Below are 16,116 nucleotides of genomic sequence, written 5' to 3' on the forward strand. Positions count from 1 at the left end.
TGACAGGAAGAGGAGGGCACAGGTAGGGGGAGAGCCACCAGTTCTCACCAGACCAGCATCAAGCCTGCACAGATACCAGATTCACAGCAGGAAAACCGCTGTATGGTCGTTGTAGGTATGTCATCGAATAAACATCTGTTAATGGCAAATATAAGGACTAGAGATTCTGTTTTTTGATCTGCGTCGGTTCACTCTGCTCCACCTATGCAGTAACGGCAATTACAGGGCAGGGAAAAACTGTCATTACAGTCTTATTTAATCATTTTGCTCAAAGTCAGACTAAAACACAAATGCAAATAAGGCCACCTTAGTAACGCTTCCATCCAGAGGTGTAGCTGATCGACTGCTGTTAATAAACTAAGCAATTAAAAATATATTAACTGATAAGGCAGGAGGAGGAGGTCACGCATATCAAAAAATGTATTGTAGCTGTAGTACCAGTTTGTGTCACCAGGTGGAGCCACTTAGTGATCAATAAAATGAAGGGTTGCAGCTTGTTTGCTGCGTTTAATGCTGCAGCGATGTGAAGAGGTGGTTGCACAGAAAGTTGGTCGATGAGTAGTTTTGTGATTGTTATTTCAGTTGTGATTGAATTCTGATTGTGTGGACCAGAGCCCTGTGGGGGGTTCTGTTAGCAGCGGGTCACCATGAAGGCATTGTCCAGGATGGCATCCCTGTAGCCAAGATGCTAATGAAGATGAGGCCGTTTTGTGTGAACATCATGATTAAAAATCCCTATAACAGTACATGAAAAAATAGAAATGGTTCTTCATCCTCTATAACTAATCGATTGTTGACTTATTATGAGGCCGACAATCGATGAAGACAAAGTTTACAGTTTGCATCCCACTGCCAACATGAGGTATTGTTAAATAGTCCTCCGCTACATGCTAATATCCAGGCTACTGTAGCGCGTGTCAGAGTTTTCACATTACCTGTGTAACCTGGTTTCTGAATGTCAGTAATGTTCTGATCAAAGTCGGAGGTTTCCCACATGCAGCTCTTCACAAACGCTTCTTGCTGCAGGCTAAATGAACCGCAGCTAGTTACTGGGAATTCCCGTCTGCCGACTGGTTCAAGTGCTCCTTTCAAATGACTGTGTGTACTCAGCCAATTATCATTTCTAAGGAAAGAATATGTCAAAGCAAGCAGGCTATACCAGTTCCTCCAACGTGGTAGATCAGCAGACATGAGAATGAATATGAGAATCATAAAGGGATGAAAACAGATTTTGCTTTGGTGTCAGTGCTGAGTTTGGACTGGCTACTATCCCCCAACCAGACAGCGAGCGGCAGTGGAAAAGACAACCAGATGTTTTCTGTGCGCAGCTGTTTCGTACTTGGTTTCGTCGGCCACTTCAACCTCGGTGGGAGCAGTGATGGGAGCGTTGGAGTGTCCGGCTGTGGGGTCATCAGTGTTCAGCTCGCCGTTCGTTGAGCTCATCACCTGCATCGGTACAGAAGGACAGCAGACTGCTCACACACTGACACTCTGAGCCGCTGCTTGCAGGCTGCAGACAATCATTCACATTCAAATATCTCAAGTCATCAGCCCCCTCTGACAGGGAGAGCAGTGAAGCAGGTAACCGAGAATGAGCCAACTAAAGCAACTTCACAGAACTTTAAAGGATAGGGTTGCACATTTTCATGTCAGGTGCCTATATGACCATTGATAAAGGCTTGGTTGCTATGGTGATTCTTCCTGTTCATTCTAGCAGCTGAGGAAGCCTTTCCCAAGTTTAAAGTTGCAGGGTTTTTTTTTTACTACAACCTTCCTTCTCTGTGTTGCCGACCCTTCAACACACCTTCGTATGGAAAAGGTCGCTTCAGACTGAAAGCACTTGGACGATAGAAACTACATTTAAATAACTAAGATTTCATCTCCTGAGACTCTCACTGTAAATGCATCAGAAAAGCATCTATTGAAGGCCAGTATGAACAAGAGTAACAGCAATGGCAAGAAAAACCTGTTTTAATTTTGCATGTCAAAAAAAGTGAGCCTGTCCTTTAAAAGCTGCAATTCCATTAGCCAACACTGGGTGGCGTATTTGTGCCACATTTACTATGAAGACCTTTGATTTCTGCCCCTTTACATAACGTACACATACACAGAAAGTTATGGAAACATTTCAGTTTAGGGTTTGGATCGCTCTTGCGTTTTCATTTTCCTAATTCTACTACGGCCGTTTAATTTGTGTTCTCCTATTATACTGAGATTTGCATACTGCTGGATGTCATCTTTGCATGGTCTTTACTGCGACGCCGCCTAGAAGCAAATGAGACGAATCCAGCAGCGAGAGCGACAGGCAAAGCACTGACACACAGGGATTCATACAGTCTGATGCAAACACACAGAGTCGAGCATTTCACGGGCAGGCAGTGTGGAGATCAGCGACAGGGGAGGTCAGACACACACGACACTACGTGGCTTCATGCGTTTAGCCATCAGAGCAGCAGTAGCAGCAGCAGCAGTACCTGAACAGAGCCCCCGAGCCGCTCAGCCGTGAGGTGCGACCCCAGAGTCTCCTTATTGGTCACGGGAGTGGGCTGAGACTCACTTCCTTTGGGCTCAGGCGACTTGACGCAAAGAGCAAAAAGGGTTGAGGCAGGTGGTGGTGAAGGGAGGGGAAGGGGGAAGGGGGTTGTGGGGTGACGGGTCAGGGGTGAGGGAGAGGCAATGTGGTGGTGGTGGTGGTGGTGGTGGAAGGGGGTGAGGGGAAGGGTGTGGGAGGAGGAGTGACAAGGAGGAGGAGGGGGAGTGAATACAAAAAAACAAAACAAAAAAAAAAAGAAACAAAAACAAAAAAAATTATAGAAGACATCTCCCAAGCAGAAGCAGGCTTGTTAAGACAAACTATGTTAATAGAGGAGTAGAGGGAAGCAAAAATTTATGTGAAGCACAGATCAACACACTAATAAAGTCATGCAGGAGTAAAAGAAAACAGCCTTGGTCACCTCGGCTATCACAGACAAACCATCTGTGGCATCGGTAGCAACAACTTTCTGAACTTCAACTGAGGACTCGTTTTAGAGAACAGGAAACATCATCACAGGTTTCTAGCATCGTACTTTAATTTACAGGCTGAAAGATGGACTCTCCTTCCTTCTCTCTTCACCGACTACTATCACCTGCAGATATAGGAACCGATAACAGGTGCTGACTTGTGATACGGCTGACTGAATTAACCAGGACGTTACAGGCTTTTACAGTCGTGAACAATGTACATGGTACAGAGGGTGGTGCTTTGAGAGCTTTAAAAGGTGGCAAGTTGTTACTAAGCCAATCACGTTAAATGGAGAGCAGTAAAAAGAGGCTAGAGTCCACAGTAATAAGTCAATCATAAAATCGAATGCACTCCCTGTATGGCGTTACTGGAAACGATGAGTCAGACTCATCAAGTACAACAACATGATTTGGACCATTATTTCCGTCTATCAGGGATGTTTTATGGATGTTTTTATGTAATAAAACTCATAAATTATCGGCCTATTTTTAAAACTAACAGGACAAGGCTCGGACAGCATGCCATTAAAACGAAAACACAGAGTCTACACTTTGTCACACACTAAGCGTGTAGCTGGTCATTACTGGTATGAACAATGCAATTTGCATTTTCACCTCATGCATGCAATGACTGGAGCTTAGAGTGGCAAGGTGTGAAAATTACTGGAAGCCAAAAACGGTGCTTTGTTTCACAGCTGGAGCAGAAGGGTCTCCCTCATGACTGTCATTGAATTCGCTTGTTTTTCCTTTTTTTTGTATATTTTAAATCTTATTGCCTGATAAGGATTTTGAGGAAAGCTGACGTCACTGTCAACCAGTCACACTTCAGACAGGAACAGGAATGAAGGAGAAGTGGAACTGAACAGCAGCCATTTTCTCCAGGAAGTTGCTTACAGTCGGACACAACAAGAGCAGCCTGGCAGAGGAACTTGAATGACAGGGTTGGTTGGCTGGTCAGTCAGTCGAGCTGGCAGATTGCTAGCTGGGTGTGTTGTTTGTTGAGCTTTAAGCTGATAACCTCACCTGGTTTTTGGTCTGCTGTTGTGCTTTGTCTCTGCTGCTGGGCTGCAGGGGCGTGTCACTGGGGATAGGGCCTATCGGTGTGGGCTGAGCAAAACAAGAAAACAACCTGAGTGTCAAGATGAAGATCAGATAAAAGAAGTAGAAACTAAGGAGGTCCATTGATGGGTCACAATGAGGGCAGTTTTAGGAACAGTGTTTAATAATTCATCATTTTAAATTTAATGACAAATGGTCACACTGAGAACATTAAAACAGCTGCAGCCGTAAGACTTGATGTCCAAACACATGATTTTAGAGGGAAAGCGGATTCAGTAAGAGGCACTCACAAGGGATTTGCCAACCCAATCGTATTCATAGTCAAAGACATAGCCGTTCCTGTCGAACAGATCGGTGAAGAGCTTCCTCAAGTAATCGTAATCAGGCTTCTCAAAGAAGTCCAGCCTCCTCACATAGCGCAGGTAGGTGGCCATCTCTTCTGTAACAAAAGAGAACACACTGTCAAATGAAAACAAACCGATTCTAAACAAGAAGGAAATGAAACACCACACCGAAAAGGAGACAAGTCGGTTCTACTGACCAGGGAAGCTTTCACAAAGCACTTCAATCGGTGTTGCTCGTTTGGTGTCTCCAATTTTCTGGTACCTCTCCTTTAAAGTGTCAGCCTAGAAGGGACAAAAAGTCACAGGACATTACAATTATAGTTTAAACTTGAGCCAATACATCGCTATGTGTGGTCTAAATGAATAGGCGTTATATTCAAATGTGTTTCATCCTCAGCGCTCTGCTGCAGACATGCAAATCTGTGGTTAGTCATCTGAATTCCTGAGTCATTACGTAGATATGTAGAGTGCTGCAGTGTTGGTGTGAACCTGTCACAGCCTTTTATATTTAGGAAAGGTTGTTCACTGCATTGTTAAACCACAAAAGCAAGTTTGATAGATCATTGCCACAAGCCGTGGCAGTAACACAAAAGGATTTGTGATATGCACGTTTCAAAGCTGTGTAAGCGTCCGTACTCTGCACAAAGAGAAACGTGTTTATGGTCGCGGATGGTGACGTCGGCTCATGTGACCTGAATGGTTGTTAGCCAAACCAAGCTAAAGGTATTAACAGAACTACGATCTGCCTCTAAAACGCTTTCAAACTGCTAAGTACCATTATATCAGGGTGTCCAATCCTGGTCCTCGAGGGCCACAGTCCTGCACGTTTTAGATGCTTCCCTCTTCCAATGCACCTGATTCAAATGATCAGGATCGTTATCAGGCTTCTGCAGAGCTTGATGATGAGCTGATCATTTGAATCAGGTGTGATGGAAGAGAGAAACATCTAAAACATGCAGGACTGTGGCCCTCGAGGACCAGGATTGGACACCCCTGCATTATATCAACACATGATGGACTGTTTCCTGGTATTGTTTTGATCTACTTCTATTAACTTCTAACCTCGATTCATTTGAGCAAACAAAAATGTCTTTCTCTCATCAGCTGATGAATCTTAACCTGCTGCTCTGCCATTACAGACTGTTAAACTCCATGCAGGTGGGAGTACAACTCTGTGTAAGTCCCAGAACTGAAACTCCATTACGTCATTGTATTTTAATGCTATCTCTAATGTTGCGTGTTGGTGAGCGATTGTTTTGGCCTGAGCCATCCGGCATCCCCCACATTTATACATCCCTCACATTCATCTACCAAGAGCTTCCACCCACATAGCAAATGTTCAGATGAGGTGTCTTCTAGTTTATTCTGTGTACATCTTTAAAATATAGGTCTGCTGTAACCTGCCCTCCAGGTGCCAGCCACCCCTGCGGCTAATGTGTCTCTGTTTTCTAGTCCTTTAAAGTGCTTTTTCTAAACTGTTCACACATAAAGAAACAGTGGAAGTTGACTTTCTGTTGCATGTGGTTATTTCTGTAGCAGCAAATGGACAAATGAAAAGAAGTTGAAGCATAAATCTACAGAAAAATATTAAAATTGTGTATGCCATGTACCACTGTCCTTGTATCTTGGGTGTGTTTATGATGTCAGAGCAAATAATTAGTAAAATGTCCTTTAAAATGTCTTTAAAAGTTGTAAAGAGCTAAAAGGAGTTTAAAACTTTGGGTTTGGGTTCGCTGTACCCTCTGCTGCACTACACAAGAGACTGACCTGTGAGGTAGGAGCCATATTTCCTGATTTTTCAAGTAAAAAAAATAGATTCGGAGACTGTTATGTAATACAAATAAACAGATTTAATGACATATGGCAGCCTGTTGGTAAGTGGCTGCTGGCAACGCTTTGTGTCAGGTGCTTAACAAAAGATAATCATAAATAAACAAAACAAAAAACTTTACATCTCCACAAAAAACAATCATGAACTCCAAGGTGTCACGATTAAGACTAGAGCACACATGACAGCAAAGATGGCGTGCTGCTTCATGTTGCCTCTGCCCTGTCATTTATATCTGCAGCCTCACCGTTGCTGATGATGACTTCAGGTGATATTAGGCTTGTTTAATGCAAAAGCAGCTATTTAAAAATGATATTTAAGAGGTATGACTAGTTTCTGTGTGCGACTGAGACTCAGGGCACTTATGAGTCTTTCGGGTTCAACTACTAAAACAGAAAGATCAATGAGAAGACCTTGAAATGTCACCGTCAGTGTCAGGGGGTGCTGTTATAAACACCATGTTCTCTGTCCCTGAGGTCATGTAGATGATAGCTATGAAAGAGATACTGTACTTTGGATTGCAATAGGAAAAGGTATGCTGAGCATTAAGAGGATTACAGGAGTCTGATGTATATTAGCAAGTGCCAACATGTGGATAATATCAAATAATACACGACAGTACCTTTAGGCCCTGCCAGGGGAGGCTGCCTCGGAGGAAGTACATGAACATGTGACCCAGCGCCTCCAAATCATCCCTTCTGCTTTGCTCTGGAATTAAAAGAGCAAGACAAGAATTAGGTTAGCTGTAAGAAACTGATTCATTTTATAAGCATCTGGCAAGAGTAACAGGCAGCTGGCTAGAAAGAATTATAGCACCATCCTACAGTTATGCTGGAGTTTAAATTAACAATGTACAGTGTAAGAGGCCATAATTAAGCCTTAGAGCAGGGGTGACCAATCGTACGTCATCAAGAACCAACAGTCTCCGTTTTCATTCCAACCAAACACTCCACCTACTGATTAGCACCCCTTTAGAGCAGAGGGGGAAGATCTAATCAGTGGAATCACCAGCCGAGGTGATTGGCTAGAATTAAAATGTGCAGACTGTCGGCTCTCCATGGGCGAACACCAGAATAAAGAGGAGATGCTTCAGAATCACCTAAAAATGGAGCTATACATCAGAGTATTCCTTAGTGAAAGAAGGCAACAAGCTAAAGTATCACTGGTGACGTCATAAAACACCAACAGGTACCGCGACTAGTTAAACAGATGACCGTATGTAAAACCAGGATAAAGATTTTTGTGTACACGTCAGTATTTGTGTACATGTTAGTGTTTCTATTTGTATGTAAATCAGTTAAGACATCTCCGTTTAACTGACATAAATGCAAACAACACTCGCCTATGCAAATACAAAGGCTACTCGAACCACAGGCCTGACCCGGAGACGTCCTTACCCTTTCCCAGGTGTGTGTTAATGCTCATGTAGCGCGCTGTCCCAGTCAGACTCTTGTGCTCCCGGTATGGGATGTGTTTTTTGGTCTCGGGGTCTATGTATTCTTTGGCCAGACCAAAGTCAATGATGTGGATTGTGTGTTGCCTCTTGCTTCCTGGCCGCCCGACAAGAAAGTTCTCTGGCTTCACATCTCTGTAGATCAGACTCTTGGTGTGGACGTACTCCATCCGTGTTATCTATACGAGCAGACAGTAGATAGACGTTAGTGTTTGAAATTTCAATCGCTCAACAATTCAATCGCAAACATGAAGATTCAAAGCACCGTGACCACAGCGCTCCGTGTAAAACAAGATTCACACAGCAAGATTTTAACAGAAACATCACTATAACATCACTTTCAACTACAGTATAAATCTATTTTTTGATTACTTCCAAACTAAGGCGTTTATACAAAACTACTGAAGTATATTTGCTGGAAAAAATGCTGGAAAGAATGTAAACTTTTTGCACATTTGTGTGTTTGTTTACTTCTGTGATCCCCAAAACCCACGGTACCGGAGTGTGTTCCAGAAAGCTGGTTTAGTGACAACTTTTGAGTTGGAGAGAAACTTTGGGTTTCTCGTCCACTGGGTCTGTTACCATGGTAATTTACTCTATGAAGGTAACCAGCTTGATGGCAGGTTTACTTCATCAAACCTTGAGTTACTCTGTTTTCCTCCCTTCCTGTTGAGCCTCAAGGCGTTTTCTGCAAACACTATTTCAGGTCCTCCAGTCAATATCACAGCACAGAAACTGGTGCGTTCATCGGGAGAACATAAAAATCCAGTTTGGATGTTCATTTGTTGCTCAAAGCCTGTCTTTACTGTGAATGTTTTTGTGAAGGCCATCGATGTCACCAAAGTAAGAACAGCGACCTCCATCCTCACCTCAGAATATAATCTATACACTTTCTGTCTCCATGTTACCGTGACTCTGCGGACATGAAGACAACTGTTGTCAGTCTGTTCCCCTGCTTTGGTGCACTGAGCACAGATTACTCTAATCACTGTAAATCAAAGGTTTATAAACACAGAATGATGAAAAATCATTTCTCATGTGATCGTCTCTGCTGACGACCGTCTCATCACAGTTATCATATACTACATGAGACTACGTTAAGATTCAGGAGAGAGGATTATTGTTCAGTGACTGTTTACAAATTATAATATTTACTATGTTTACATTTACTACACTTTAAAAGACATTAAATGCCACTGTGCAAGATACTTGAATAAAAAGTCTAAAAATGTTCCGTCTGTTTTCACCTCAAGGCAAATGAAAATCAACAAAATCATTATCACTGGGTCTGACTTTGAGGGTACAATCACAAATCTATAAATAAACTAATGTCCTTTCTGTCTGATCTATGTTTTCCATCTACACCTGCTGTTTTCAGGTTACAGATAAATAATGCTGTAAGCCTACAAAGTAATGACTGGCTGCTGTATATGCTGCATACAAATACAACAGTGTTAACTTATTAAATGTTCTCCTCTGCTGCAGGGTCTGAAAAATAAATGTGCACTGTCTTAAACTAATATTTCTGGCTCCATGGGATTAAAATAGAGGCTATGTTTATATTTAACTTTTGTCATGGGGAATCTTCGTATCAGAGCTCCATTGATAATGATTTTTTCTTCTGTTCCTCATCTATGGACTTCACTCAGAATGAACATGCACTCATTCTGTTTAGCTGTACTGAAGCCAAATAGTTTCCCATCTTAAGGTTTGTAAAGTCCGAGTTCTTGATCAGGTTTAGAGGCTGTTGAACCTGCTTTCTGGAACAAGCCCCTGATGACACCTGAGCATCCCTTTTCCTACTAAAGAAAACCTACTCAAAGCTGCTCTCGATTTTCTTCAAAGCTTAAAATCACAGAAGCAAGTTCATCTAAATATACGCCTGCTGCTCTCCTCTCCCGGGCCTTACCAGCTGTATGGCTATCATGAGGACCGTCTTGAGGGAAAAGGTGCGGTCACAGAGGTCAAACAGGTCCTCTAGACTGGGCCCGAGCAGCTCCAGCACCATGGCGTTGTATTTCCCACAAGGACCAAAGTAGTACACCTGAGGGATTCCCTCTGTGAAGACGCAAACCACAAAATAAAGTTAGTGGGTTATGATAACATCTTACCTTGGACATTATACGATTGAAATGTTGAACAATAATGTATTTTCTCTAATACACATTTCTGTTCAAGTGGCCTGACAATGCCTTTTGTCCTCGGTGTGGTTAAAGATCCCAATAAACCACGAAGCCAGCGATCCTCATTCATAGTGTTGTGTGGAGACGAGGGTGCGGAGGTTTGCAATACTCCACATTTTCATTTTGAGAAATAAGCTGAATCAAGCACAACACTGTAATGTTCTATTATACTCTAGTGTTGATATGGCAATATGAATAGAAATGTGGTCGGTTTCTCAGCTTTCTGTTGCCAAAGCTCCAGTTCTACAGTATAAATCTTAACCAATGCTAACATATTTTCACTGGCATTGCCATTCTGTACAAGATTTATAACCTGACTTTTTAAAAATATTGCCATCTAGTACACACTTATGTTGAGCACTTGTAATCATGGGAAAGGTGCTATACGCATGGAGTTATTGCACTGGTTCGCTGGTAGGAAAGGGTGGGAGGACATTCTTCACCGTGACAACAGCTGCAAAGACAAACTACACGTCAGTTTGCTTTCCTCAACAGGTTTGTCAGAAACGGGAGTGGCTTCGCATTTCTCTTCCTCTGGAGTAAGATTAAAGGGAAAGGTGTCTAGAAAACACCAGGAATGTGATCAGCACACTGTCAACAACTGTAGAAAGCCTTTGCTACTTAAAACCACCACACCCATTACAAGGTTGTGTTTAAGGACTAGTGAGGAATGTGGAAGGATCAACCTGGCGGTATGCACCACCTTGATGTATGCACGTGTTCTAACAGTGGGACATCAGGGGCACAGCAAAACACAACGCCATGTCTTTGTGGTAGAACAATGCGGCCCACAGTAACAGTAAGCACTTGCTAATTTTGCAAAAAGCCCCGAGTACATCTCTGAAAATCAGCAGGAAAAAATTCGACTGGTACTAAAAACCACTGTAGCACACAGCGAACTGCAGCTGCTGTTTCCCAACGTCTGCTGGCTTCGACAACAAAATGAACTGCTGAGGTCTGTGAGGAACCCGCATCGTATTTCACAAACACTCTTGAATAACACTCAGCAGCTCACTGGAAAGGTTAGTCCTTGTCAGAAGTTTGTACTGTACCAAAGGAGCTGCCCTGGGACCTTCTGTGGTGCCAAAACATCCCACCTCCTCGAAAGCCCATTAACCACAAGCTACCACATCTGTGCTGCTAATAAAAGAAACACAAACACTGAAAGAATGACAAAGCAACTGCACTAAACCCTGAACTTTGAATAAATGTGAACCAGAGATAAATCACTGTAGTGAATGCTGACCTGTATTTGGTTTAGCTTGTCAGATTTACCTCGTCACCCCTCAACATCTGACCAACAACTGACTCACACATCTGGGCTGCACGATTAAATGATTCAAAACAATGCACTTAGTGAACAACGAAGCCTGCAGTTACATTATATTATGTAATTATTAATATTACAGCACATTATGCAGCAAGCCTGACCCAAGCTTTAAACTGTCGTGTCAATAGTTTTACATTACTTTTTCCTCCTGCTATCTCGTGTGGAAATGTTTCATGTTTTAAATCTAACACACTGTGAATATTGAGGTGAAGCTTGACTTTAAACAAATATACTACAAATTAAACTAGACTAAACTAATTAGATATTTTCCCCAAACTGTTCAGCCCAAACACATACACCTTCCTGCATACATGTTCATACACACACACCTGTCTGCACTCACGTCTCTAGGATTTTCCTGGTAATGATGCCCATGACAGATGAGGCAGAGACAAGAGTTCACCCTGAGGCTGACTCATCAAAGCTTGGCCCAAATCTAGAGGGCATTCAAAGCACAGTCATCACAAGAGGAGAGCACACTGTGTATTATAATCTTGTGTTGGTGGATGTGAGCAGAGACTGGTGCTCACAGCAGCTATAGGCACTGCTGTAGAACTGACTGGTGCTGACAAAGGCAGGAGCGTGTCGTTTTGGGGACGTTTTTATCGAAAACGATGAAAAACTAAGAAAAAATACTCTCAAAGGAAAGACATTTTATCTCAATGGAAAAGAAAAAATGAGTTCCTTCAGCAATACACAAAAAGTAAACTAAAGCATCTCTGTTTGGAAAACTGTAACTATAATAATACATAAAGCCACACAAATACATCTAGTAAGTGTGTTCAGCATTGTGGGGAAAGGCCCCGGCTTTTACTGCTAGCCAACGTCAGTGGCGCTCTGACCCCTGCTGTCTTGACAATTTGAGACAATCCCCCCCATTGTATCTGCAGGCAGGCCTTCTCAGGCGACGCTGCAAGAGGGAAGACTGCATCATGGGAGCTGAAGACAATGTTGGCCTACAATGAAATGTCAGAGTTAAAGGGCCAAAGAGGAGAGGGCTGGGGAAGAGAGGACTCAGGCAGAGAGGGAATTAAAGATTTAGATTATGGAGTGGAGTGCAGCGAGGAGGAGGAGGAGGAGGAGGAAGAGGAGAAGAAGGAGAAGATGTGACTTCCATTAGGCCCAGTGCTCTGAGATGTTCTCAAAAGGTTGAAACATGATCAGTGGTAAGGCTTGCTCAGACTGAGCCTGGAGCTACAAACGCAATACAGCTCAAAAGCACAACATTCCCACAAGATGCTGTGAGGCTGAAAACCGGTGGTGGGGGCTTAGAGCAGCAATACTTTTGTTTTTATTAAGTTAATTATTAATTCTACCAGATATTTGTGGCTTTTAACCTCTGCAGGACTCAGTCAAGTAACGATTTGGTTGACAGAGAAACTAGGGCAGTTGTTCCTATTTCCTCTAACTCAACACGACATTTTTTTCTATTTTTCACATTTTCTTCATCCATGCATGTAAATACCATGTAATATAGATGCTGGTATGCATGTAAACGCAGCCATTTACACACTGTCTGTCATTCAGGCTATTAGGGGAACTGAGAATATTGACAGAAACGTGACTTAATAGGACGAATGCATTAGTAAACTGGAAAACATGCATGCATGCAACTCACATGATTATAGACACAGAGAGAAAGAGAGGCTCTGGTAGATATACAGGACGTGTTTGGAGGACAGTGTTTACTGGAACTAGCACAAGTGAAATTTGTGTAGGAACCATTAAGTCGACTCAAAATGTCATTTGTTTTTATGATTACAAAGTAGACTAACCCTACTTCAGTCACTTAAAAATGTAAAACCAAGGCTGTAATATTGTTAAATTCAAACAATTTTAAAAATGTTTTCATCTTGTCATTGTCATATGTGATTAATCACAGTGTGCTAGCGTTATAAATAAAAATATAATGAAAAATCACTTTAACTAGTAAATCTAACACATTTACATCCATCAACTCTTGGTGATTATTGTGTTATCTGTGGCTGTGGTGTTGCTTCTGATGATACTTCAGTTGTTAAAATTATCTTATCAGTCTAACCCAGAATAATGCAACAACAGCAGTAAACACATAAAATGCATCATTTTGTAGGTGGGTGGTATCCACATGGCACGGATGAGTGTCCACGATCTGCATGCAATAATTCGAACAATGTAGATTTCGTGTCACTGGCACGGCACACCACGCCATCAAAAGGCTTGATGGGCCTCATGAATATTCACAGGCATGCTGAAACCCGTCACCGAACAATATTCATGAGACCTCCTTACATGACACTAATTACACTAACATGCATGCAATCACAGATACGTGACTGCAGGAGCTAAATGGACTTGTGAAATGCCATTAAATGGTAGCTGGTCTGTTTAAACTGGAAGGTGTATCTGGAGCACAGTGGTAGAAAAAGACCTGCTAACACCAGCGCATTCTAACTATCACAACACGGTTAATTCATAGGATGGCTATTACTACCAGGAGTAACCGAAATACCAGCTCCATTGTCAAAATTTCGCAAAAATTGGGAGGTGGGAGGCGGGATACCCGGCAGCCTTGATCTGGTCGGGACAGGAGAGAATTAACAGTGTGCAGATAAGCTCCTCCTGGGCGTTAAGCGCTGAGTAGTCCACGCTGTGACATATTTGAGGCTCATGGGTAGGGCAGGCCTAACAGGGTCACATGTCCTCATTTAGCCAGGTTGACCACATAAGTAGATTTATTCTATCGCCTTGATTCCTCCCATGCTAGACTGTCAAGTTAGCCTTGTCATATCATCACGTAGTGGCCAGTCATGAGTTGGACACGAGCCGTCTGTCTGTGATATCAGGTTGGTTAGTTCATAGTAAATGTTTATTTGATCAACGGTTTTAAAGTTAATCATAACACTTCAGATTGTCGCAAATTTTGAGAAACAAATGCAGCCCCTATACCGAAATGTCCTGGGGATTTCTACCATGTTCTAGTGCATTCCAATACAATACAAATCAAGAACTGCTTTCGTAGTAGTTCTCTAGTCAATCACTAACTACAACCAAAGAGCTTAGTGAGGACCTCCAATGGCGCATTATGTCTGCTCACAAGACAGGGAAAGGCTGTAATGCCAGACTTAAGGGTTTTCAAGTGCCACTGGCCACAGCACAAAGAATACTCAAGAAGCACACACTGTAAAACATCTCACAGAGTGTGGTAGGAAGCCAAAACGTGACTCCTGTGCTGGCAAGAATGGTAGCGCAAGAGGCCAAGAATAAACCCAAGCATCAACCTCAAGCCCATCCTGATGAAGTCGAGCAATTCTGGTACCAACATCTACAAGCAGACTTTCCAGCAGACAACAAACACGGTTGGTTTTGCCAAAGGAGGAGTACTCCACTGCTACAAATCACACAAAAGCTCACCTGGACAAGGAAGAAACTATTTAGTCATCAATTCTGTAGTTGAAAGATCGAAAAATAAATTCAAATAGATTTATTCACAAAAGAAAGGAGAAACATTTAACCACAAGCCAATGTGGAAGGCAACCTAAATGGCATCATGAGAAAAGAGGTCCTCATTAAGACAGTGGAGGAGAACGTCAGGCTTTCTGCAACAGAACTTGGCCTTGGGCAGCACTGAACGTTCCAACAAGTCAACTGCCGAGAACACGTAGATCAAGAAATGGTCAAATGAAACAGAAAACAATATTAGCATTTTGGACCAGCCAGAGTCCAGACCTGAATCCCCTCAAGAATCTGTGAAAGGAACTGAAGACCAGAGTGATGGCGAGGAAGCATTCCAGCCTTAAATACCTGGAGATCGTCTCAAAAGAAGAATCGTCCAAAATTATAGGGGAAACTGGCAAAAAGTTGGTGAGCACTTATAAGACCAGATCACAGCAGCACTAGCACTGGAAATAAGTCCCTGAAGAGAAATCATGAGACTTTCTCATCTGCACTTTTTTCAGTTTCTGTTGTAAGACAACAAAACGAGTACTAAATAGTGACTGAGACACAGCTTAAGACTGCATATTAACCAGCAGTCTATGACAATGTAATCTGACTGATTCACCACACACACAGGTTAAAAGCAACTGTGCTGCGGATTTGGGTGTATTTTCATAAAATGTTAAATTACCACCAAAGTCAGACAACCATGACACAGCAACAAGAAAAGGAGCTGCTGTAGCTGACCTGTGCTTGTAAAATATTCACCGTGTCACTCTTGGTTTAATATCTATTTGAAATGACATACAGTTCATCGTTTGAACTTAAATGAAATGGTCATTGTTCTTTTTTTGGAAGAAAATCAAATATTAATTAGTAAAATAGTTGACAGAATAATTGACCGTAGTGGCAGACCTATAAACACCCACTAAAAGTCCAAATTTGAAAGAAGTATGAATCATTTTGGGCTGAACTGTCAGAACAACTGAATTAAAGTTGGAGACAATCAGACATTCACCACCGTCTCGCTGATTTACGCACACTGTTTGCCGGTCACACTGTGGCCACATCTGCTGAAACTAAACATTTTCTAATGCTGTCTGAAAGCAGTGACATCTCACCGGTTATTTCAGTCAAAAACAAAGGACATGTGAAACTACTGTTACTATATTAGTGTTTTAGAGATAATACATGCTTCTGTAGTGATATCACTGGAGTGTCATAAGGATTATTTAGTCTGTAATATGGCTCTTAGGAACCACGATTCAGTCTCATCTTCTGAATTTGTCCTGTTGCTTAATTTCACTGTTGCCTTTCATTTCAACAGGAAATTCATAGCAAGTGAAGAGGCTAACCGCATACAACTGACAAAAATCACATTAAGAGCAGTGTAATAAACTATGCACACTTCTTGTTCTGTGTATGGATTAAAAAAAAACATTACCATGTAATATTACTGTAGATCTTAGTAAAAGAAAAGCTATCGGCCAACTGTGGTC

At 42.2% G+C, this 16,116-nt stretch overlaps 1 protein-coding gene across 1 annotated transcript in view; it reads right to left on the minus strand.

Annotated features, from left to right (window-relative positions):
• Positions 1 to 16,116, minus strand: part of LOC103359437 (casein kinase I isoform gamma-2) — a 58,792-nt gene that overhangs the window by 20,516 nt on the left and 22,160 nt on the right. The window contains exons 4-11 of the mRNA XM_008284774.1: positions 9,597 to 9,745; positions 7,632 to 7,866; positions 6,857 to 6,942; positions 4,604 to 4,688; positions 4,353 to 4,501; positions 4,027 to 4,110; positions 2,475 to 2,576; positions 1,338 to 1,446 (exon numbers count right to left, since the gene is read on the minus strand). Of these exons, the coding sequence (XP_008282996.1) occupies positions 1,338 to 1,446; positions 2,475 to 2,576; positions 4,027 to 4,110; positions 4,353 to 4,501; positions 4,604 to 4,688; positions 6,857 to 6,942; positions 7,632 to 7,866; positions 9,597 to 9,745 (999 nt within the window). The remainder of the gene's footprint in view (positions 1 to 1,337; positions 1,447 to 2,474; positions 2,577 to 4,026; positions 4,111 to 4,352; positions 4,502 to 4,603; positions 4,689 to 6,856; positions 6,943 to 7,631; positions 7,867 to 9,596; positions 9,746 to 16,116) is intronic.

This window comes from Stegastes partitus, unplaced genomic scaffold (genome assembly GCF_000690725.1).
Source record: "Stegastes partitus isolate 25-593 unplaced genomic scaffold, Stegastes_partitus-1.0.2 Scaffold371, whole genome shotgun sequence".
Lineage (NCBI taxonomy): Eukaryota > Metazoa > Chordata > Actinopteri > Pomacentridae > Stegastes > Stegastes partitus.